This window comes from Sebastes umbrosus, chromosome 5 (genome assembly GCF_015220745.1).
Source record: "Sebastes umbrosus isolate fSebUmb1 chromosome 5, fSebUmb1.pri, whole genome shotgun sequence".
NCBI classification, from domain to species: domain Eukaryota; kingdom Metazoa; phylum Chordata; class Actinopteri; order Perciformes; family Sebastidae; genus Sebastes; species Sebastes umbrosus.
In genome coordinates, this window is record NC_051273.1 from 28,297,622 (window position 1) to 28,305,803 (window position 8,182).

At 39.8% G+C, this 8,182-nt stretch overlaps 1 protein-coding gene across 3 annotated transcripts in view; it reads right to left on the reverse strand.

The window, feature by feature from the left end:
- Positions 1 to 8,182, reverse strand: part of tut4 (terminal uridylyl transferase 4) — a 31,022-nt gene that overhangs the window by 17,514 nt on the left and 5,326 nt on the right. For all 3 annotated transcript variants that reach the window (XM_037770015.1, XM_037770018.1, XM_037770016.1), the window contains exons 2-10: positions 7,060 to 7,622; positions 6,826 to 6,968; positions 4,403 to 4,519; positions 4,109 to 4,286; positions 3,807 to 3,895; positions 3,634 to 3,685; positions 3,223 to 3,292; positions 2,108 to 2,234; positions 1,517 to 1,636 (exon numbers count right to left, since the gene is read on the reverse strand). In XM_037770015.1, the coding sequence (XP_037625943.1) occupies positions 1,517 to 1,636; positions 2,108 to 2,234; positions 3,223 to 3,292; positions 3,634 to 3,685; positions 3,807 to 3,895; positions 4,109 to 4,286; positions 4,403 to 4,519; positions 6,826 to 6,968; positions 7,060 to 7,543 (1,380 nt within the window). In that variant the 5' untranslated portion in view covers positions 7,544 to 7,622. The remainder of the gene's footprint in view (positions 1 to 1,516; positions 1,637 to 2,107; positions 2,235 to 3,222; positions 3,293 to 3,633; positions 3,686 to 3,806; positions 3,896 to 4,108; positions 4,287 to 4,402; positions 4,520 to 6,825; positions 6,969 to 7,059; positions 7,623 to 8,182) is intronic.

The window sequence follows — 8,182 nt, forward strand, 5'->3', positions numbered from 1 at the left end:
AGCCTATAGTATCGCTCTATAATATATTATAGGATGTCTATAGGACTGAATCAACAGAAGCCAGCCAGACAGGCAGGTATGCAAGCAGAGCTGAGGTGTGCAAGCTATTCATTCAGGTTTTATGAGCAGTGTCAGGATGCTCCTACATATTATGCAGCAGGATAAAGAGACACATTATGCATTTCTACAGGTAATAAAAGATACTAGGAGATATTGGGTTTGGGGGTCCTCTTCCAAGAAAATTTGAATGTTTCTGACATTAAACACACCACATCTTGGACCATTATTATTAGGCTACTATAGGCTAGATAACTCTTGATAATTATTTTATTATTTACACATATTGCAGCTTCTGTCTGAAGATTGAATTCTTCTGGAAATGTTTGCCCTGTAAAATCATATTCTATTAATCAAAAGAGCAGATTCAGAAAACTATTAAATAATGTTTCATTCATTATATTTGTTCACAAATATAAAAAAGTTATGACGAACAATTAACTGAATATTTGACGAACTTGAACATTGTATCGATAAATTACAGCACCCTGATTCAAACCCCCTAACCCCTCCCCCGTGCTGTGCATCAGCTCGTGCAGATTCTCTCCACATTGTTTTTATGTCCATACGGCTTATGAGGCGCAGCACGAAAACGCTGGCGCTGCGCCATTATGAATCTCCCAGAGAACCTGATATGTAGAGGGCAGAGAAGAGTACCAGCAGCTTGTGAGAAGTGGCAGTGCCCAAGAAAAAGTCACGGTACGCCAAGGAGTAAAAGGAAATGCCGGTACTGCGAAATGGTGACTACTGGCCGACTTCCAGCACTGTTCAAGAGTATAGGTTACATGTGTAGCTATTTCGAGGATAACGGTTGTCTTTATCATAGAAGACGTTAGTTTAAAACAGGCGCCAGTTCTTTGTGTTTAGAAAAGCATTGACCCTGCAAATGCCGTTTGTGGCCTTGGGGTTAAGTCACCAACAATGAAGCGAAATGCCCCTTGTTTGCATCTGGCTGGGTCCTGTCTGGCTTTACATGCCATTCCCCACATCTCTCTCCTCTCATGTCCTGTCATCTTTCTACTGTCTGTCACCTAATAAAAAGGCATAAAATGACCATAAGAAATATAAAAAAAGAGAAAGGGATTGAAAAGTACCGTAAAACTGCAATTAATAGCCCGTTTTTTTTTTTGCTTCAATCACTGAACTCAACCAGCGTATATTTGGGACAGGCGTCTATACGGGGCAGGCCTTTAATTCCTTTCGCACAAAACTCATGCTGGGATGATCATGAGAAATACCATAAAATTGATTATTTAAACCAGTATGAATATTAAAAAAACGTACCCAGCGTTTAATTGAGACCGACATTTATTTGTCAAAACATGTGGCCACACCCGGCGAGTGAAAGGGACTCGGCGTCTAATTGAAGTTTTACGGTAATTTTGGGAGAGGGAGAGTGGACACTTTTCCGGTGAAAGTGGATAAGACTAAGAGCTGAAAAACCCAACACTTGACATACCCAGCGGCCCAGGTAGACGGGGAGGATGGGCTCTTTCCTCTGCTGCAGGAAGAAGATGACCATGAGGGCGAAGGAGTACGAGGGGATGCCACCTTCAGCCTGGCAGTCAACGTGACACAGCTGCAGAGATAAATATATGAAAAATGTGTTCAGTTAGTCTGCATTTTAGCTTCAATCCAAATTTTTTAATTTTTGGTAATTGGACATACAGGTAATATAGATTGTTTGTGCAGAGATAGAGATGCTTAATTTAAAGAGAAAAAAAAAATATATACCAGCATTGCCATTACAACACATTGTGGTCTGTTGGCTTAAAATCCAATAAGTCCAGTATTGTGTGTCATTTAATAAACATACTAATAGTAAAACAAACAGTGTTTAAAAGACCTGAGGTAAACAAACTATTTTTTTTTTTAAATCCAACCTCCTAACACCTGTTTTTGTATTACAAAAGGGATATCAGTATTTGCTGACATGCGCAGGAACATGCATAGAAATAATAATAACAAAAACTGAAGACACTGAAACCCATTAGAAGCTATTTATAGTTTCTTCTTTCAGCTGAGGAGTTAGTGTCAGTCGCAGCCTTACCCTTGCCCAGTAACGGAAGGCCAGCACCAGGGGGATCAATCTGGGTTCCAGTTTAGACAGAGCTGCCAGGTGATTGGTGGTGAGACAAGCAACGTCATTACCTGCACTCACTTTACAAATCAGGCCACTGCACAGGAGCAGAAGGGAAGGAAGATGACAATGAAAAGTTGGATCACATTCTTACATCAACATTGAACAGAACCTCAAAAACGTGTGATGTGTAATGTGTGATGTATTGCTCTTTTTTTAGAGAGTTTTTTTGGTTGGTGCCAGACTGGAAATTAGTGTTGGAACTGCAGGAAAGTGGGAGTTGATATCTACTGTAACAATGTGCAGTTACATAAGTACACTGAAATGAGATCATCTAACACAGCCAACTCTGTGCTGTCTGAGATGACATAATCTAAAAGGTAGCAGGTTGCAGTCGTATAAAGATTTCCATCTTCTACTAATCAATGTAAAGTCACAAACAAATGTTTAAAAACAAATAATTTAAACATCAATGAGAGTGACAAATCTATACATATAGGCTTCGTCCGAAATCGCATACTATGCCCTACATACCCAGTATGTGTACTGTCGTTCAACGTACTTTTGTGTGAATAAACAGTAGTATGTGCCTTTTCAGACGCACTGAGCAGTAATTTACGCTGTCACTTCCTGAGGATCTCCTTGCCGGTTGGAGACGTGTAACCATGGTAACCTGTGCCATCCTCATGTGACCATAACGACGGATTGTGAGAATCAAAGTCTGAATTAATTTTAAATATATGTTACGCCTAGCAAAGTGAAATCTTATACATGCAGTTACTGCTGCAGTGTTTACTGATGTATATGTGCATGCTGCATATGGGTACTGATTTGTTTATCATTATTAAGTGGGTTTTATTTTCCGTCTTGTGTTGTGCATTCTATTCCTATTTTTTTTCTTATTTTATCAAGTTTTTTAATTTTCCATCTTATGTTCCCTGTTTTTATGTTCATTCTATGTCTATTTTCCCTTCTTGTAAAGCTACTTTGTGCTGCATTTCTTGTAAGAAAGGTGCTAAACAAATAAAGTGAATTATTATTAGGCAAAAAGAAACATGCATTGATGCATTTAAGGCAACACTCACTTGCTAACATCCCGACAGAACACGGCAGGAACTTTGGCATGAAAATCGGACTCAACCTCAGAAAATTCAGCTATAGAAGAGAGACAGATAAAAAACAGTAAATGACCTTGAAGAGACACAAATTCATTGCAGGACTTAAAATCGGAACTACACATGTAGCATTAACCATCCAAACCCCTCGCATGAGGTCCTTAAGAAGAAACATTTTATCCTAATTCAAGACCAAAGCAGATAAGGAATTCCCAAGCAATGTGCTTGTGTGTCTAATTTGCAAATGTTATCAGACATAAGAACCAACAAGACAAAGCCAATAACTCCAAGAAGAACAAGAACAGTGGGTTTATGCAACTTAGTAACAATTAATCATGTCTAAACTCGTGGGAAATTGAACATGTGCTGAGCAAAACTTACGGCTTTTCTTAAGGATTTCCAGCACTTGAATCAAGACCTCAGGTTGTGTCATCTGAACGGAGAAAAGCAACGAGAGAATCATCAACTAGAAGACCAAATGTCACTGCTGATTAATAATGTCCACTTTATGTTATTAGAGAACTGATTTTGTGAAATAGCAGAAGCAGACTTACTGAGGAGGGGTGGGTGACATCGATGTTGATATCACTCGTCTTGAAGGCAAATTGGGTAAGACATGAACCGTAGAGGCGGAGAGCACAAGCTGGAAAACCAAAGAGAAGATATTGGAAAATACAATAAATTACACACTTTAGTAAGACTTAATAAAAACAGAAAGAAACTAGGCACCGAGGCAAGCAAGATCTAATTTCCATAGGACTTAATATGGTTCAAATGGTTCTCAAGGCATTTCTTCATTTTACTCTACTCGCTGCAGGAAATATAGACCGGTCTGAGTGACATCACAGCATCCAACCTGAGAGGTGCTTCTTTATGATCTCTTCCATCCTGACGACCACGGCCTTCCGAACCTCAAAGTCCTCCTCTGAGATCCCGTGCTGCCTGGCTGTTTCTAGGACCGCCGCGTCCACGGCCCTCAGCTGGGCAGCGGAGGCGGGCGGCAGCGCACGCAGCTCGTTCTCCTCCTGTTTCTCCTGATACACCAGAATATGTAAAATACGTTATTTATAAACCCTTATGTTATGCCCATTCAGAAGAGCATTAATAAAGTCCTGGGATGATTGACAACACAAAATTAAAGTTCCCATACCATTATGTTCTTCTTGTGTCTCTTCTCCTTGATGTGTTTGTGTGCTCCTTGAATGTTCTCAATGTGCACAGAACAGAGCTTGCATAAGTATTGATAGTTGGGGTACTCGGGGGACTGCTGTGAAAACAAGGAGAGAGGCAAAAGCAATCAGTTCATGTGCGTTCTCTTGCAGTTTTTCAGTTGGACATTTTAGGATCTGTCATCTTGACATGATCATAATCACAATCATTAATCCCACCTGCTCATGCTGGGTGGAGATAAAAACAAGCAAATCGCTAGTACAGGAAAAATACAGGCTGGTGATGATTCTATGAGACAAAGTGAAAGGGAAACAATGGAAGGGCTGGGTCTCCATTATTATCCTTTCAAAATAAACCAAACTTCTCCAGTGCATCTATAGAGTACGGTCTAGACGGTCTATATGAAAAGCGTCTCGAGATAACTTCGGTGATTTGAGGCTATATAAAAATAAATTGAATTGAATCAGCCTTTCATTTTGTCTTAGCACAAAACATCTGTATAAGAACTTTGGCGATATACAATCCAGTCTAATTTGGGTTAGTACCAAAAAAGTGTTGACACTCAACACCCAGTCCTACAGAATGGACCTCTGTCAGTATTTTAAACATAACTTGTTAATCTCAACTAAACACCAAGAACATAAGTAGCTGTCAGCTCTTGTGTACAGCTATTTTTTTCCCAAAACATGTTAGTTTTGTTTCAGGGCTGCACAATTAAACAATTTTATCAAAGTCCAAATATGGCCAGCTGCAATTTTCAAACTGCAGGAAGCGCAATATTTGTTAAAGGCAAAATGTGGGTCCTAAATTAAATATTTCCGTGCTGCAGTGATGTCCTGGTCTAATAGTCTAACATCATATTCTACAGATTTAAGGAAACATTTTTGTTTGGTAGAGATCACACCATCATCAATTTAATATGTTTTTCAATGAAAATGAGAATAATGATGTAAAAATGATCATTCCCTCTAATATCGCAAATTACATCGCAATTGCAATATCAGTCAAAATAATCGCAATTTGATATTTTTTCAAAAACGTTCAGCCCTAGATTTGTTTTATTGTTTTTGCAGTTGTAATTAATCCATCAATGCCGACTTAACAAGCTGCCCTTTCTGACGACGTGCAACGCTATTTTGTGCTCGTCATGGAACACGCTCCAATGTAACTTCCGTGCGACTACCAGCACAAACATTTACTCATAAACTGCTCAAACTAAGATAGACTTTTTATTTATTCTACTTTATTGTCATACAGACTTTATCAATTTAAAGTAAATAAATTGTATTTAGGATTAAATATACCTGTCTAGTCTAGAAAACGGTAGACATGTACATTAGATGGCAAATTGTTGTAAATTTATACATACAGTATATACACAACATATATTGATTATTTGTTTACCCCTATCAGCAGTTATAACCCCATAATTTATTATATCTTCAACTGTGTAATACTGACTTAATGCAATAATCTGTTTTACTCTGCCATTAACACTGCATTTATTTATACACTACATTTAAACTGACTTTCGTATTTATTTATACTATTCTTGCACTTTTAGTCACTTGATGACAGATCCTACCTGAGTGTGACTACAAACAGAGTTCACTCCGTCATGGAGTGGGAAGGTGTAAGGACCGGATTGGTATTGGGCCAAAAATAGCTGCAGCACGCACTGCATGTCACATGACGAGGAACAACCAATGACTGTTGGCAGATATCTTTTCTTTCTACCATAATTATCAGCCTACGGTAAATATATGGAGAAGAAGTTATTCATTTTAGTGCAGGACTACCCAGAGCGTTACCATCTGTCCCACGAATTATTTTACTTGTTTCACCATATCCGTCCGAGGACGTCACAACATCTGGTTGAAAGGTGAGCCAAACTGACAGAAATCAAGCAGTAAAGCTACTGTGAGGTATTTATGATGCTGGAAATCCATTTATCTTTGTTTTGACTGAGTTCAGTTTAGTCATTGAGGCTTACTGCCAAATTACCGCAACTTTGTCATCATCGTCATCGCCGCACGCATGTTTTGGTTGCTTAGTAACGGCAGGCACGACGGGAGCGCAACCTCCCAAGCACCTTGGAAAGAAAAAAAAGCAGCACGTGTTCCACGCATTTTTAGACACAACATGTGAACAGCCCCTGAGTCTACATAGTGTAGTTGGACTTCAAGCAGTTTCAATTTTGATTTATGTTCAAAACATGTCTGTGATCAAGAAAACAGATGATGTTTGAGCAGAGATTTTATCAGATAAATAAATGTGTTTATCCATCGATCTATTTATCAATCTATCAAACCATCTATTTCAGATGTATACTGGCTGGACCCATAATGCAGCAGATGAGATGAGCCATACTGTATATCAGGTATGACTGGATGGTTTCCTTACTTTCAACAGTCGGTGGATGTAGTCTCTGTAGAGGCGCTCCTCTGCCTGTCGGAGGCCCAGCTGTTGCTCTGTCAGGGGCCCTTCCTCCACAGTGGGCCTCACCTCTTCAATAGACTGATGCATCAATGACGCAGCTTTCACCCCTACAAACAACAAAAACAAAGCGGTCTACCAGAGATACATTTGGTGTAGAAGACAGAATCATACCAGGAACAAAACACTGTGCTAACTCACCATGGGACCTTTCCTTTGCTGGAGCTACTGTGGAGCTCTTGGCCTGCGCTACGAGGCCTCTCTCAGGTGTGCCGGGCACTACAGGAGAGCTGGTCTCTCTGTTTGCCGAGGGGCTGCTGTCTGCAGAAATAGACACCCTGGAGTCAGGAGCCTGTGCCACCAGCTTCTGCTGTGAGCTCGCCACCTTTCCTTTCCCCCTCTCCCCAGAACTCGTTCTTCCAGTCAGTCTAGTCAGCCTGGAGGCCCGTCCCCTCCTCTTGTCCTGGGGGATGTCTGTGAAAGTCTTGCCTGGCCCACGGCTTCCCTGGCTGCCTATATTATGATCATCCTTTGCGAGAGTGAAGTTTTCTTTGCTGCGGGTTGCAGACTTGGTACCGTCTCTCTGCACAGCAGCCTCTTTATTTGACTTCTCACTGGACAAAGTTTTGGGTCCTCTGGGTTGAGACTGTTTGACTGATTTTACTGGACTTTTGGAGTCATCCATCCCTCCTGTCCTGCTGCTCTTGTCCCTGGTGGAGTCAACACCACGCTGAGGATGACCAGGGAGACAGGCCACCTAAAGTCTAGGTAAAAAGAAGAGAAGAAATTATAGTTATCAGTCTAACTAGCAAGACTACACTATGTTGTGATAGCCTGTTGTGTCTTGCTTTACAAAGTCAGGTGAAGCTAACTGACCATGTGTAAACTTGCTTTGCATGTAACTTACTAGGGCTTAGATACATTGTTTTAATTACAGATATGTACATAGATTAATCTACAAAGAGAAATCTTAATTCTTAAACAGTCAAATGAAGAAGAAGAAATCGAGACATAGGTCTTACAATATAAATATTATGGTCAACTAAAATGTCATAAATTCTTTTTTTCTGTTGTACTACCAATTTCACATAAAACTATTGCTGCAACTTCTGAATTATTCAAACGGGAGAAAAATAGCTTTGATAGAATTTGACTATTTTGCTTTGAGAATATGACCATGTAAAATAAACCATTCCTTAAAAAAAAAAAAAAAAAAACTTTCTTGTGGATAAAACATGGAAAAGTTTCACCTCAGTGTATGTGTCAAAAAGGTTTATCTTTGTGTGAACACGCTGAAATAAGCAGTGGGAGATGGTCTCCTTGA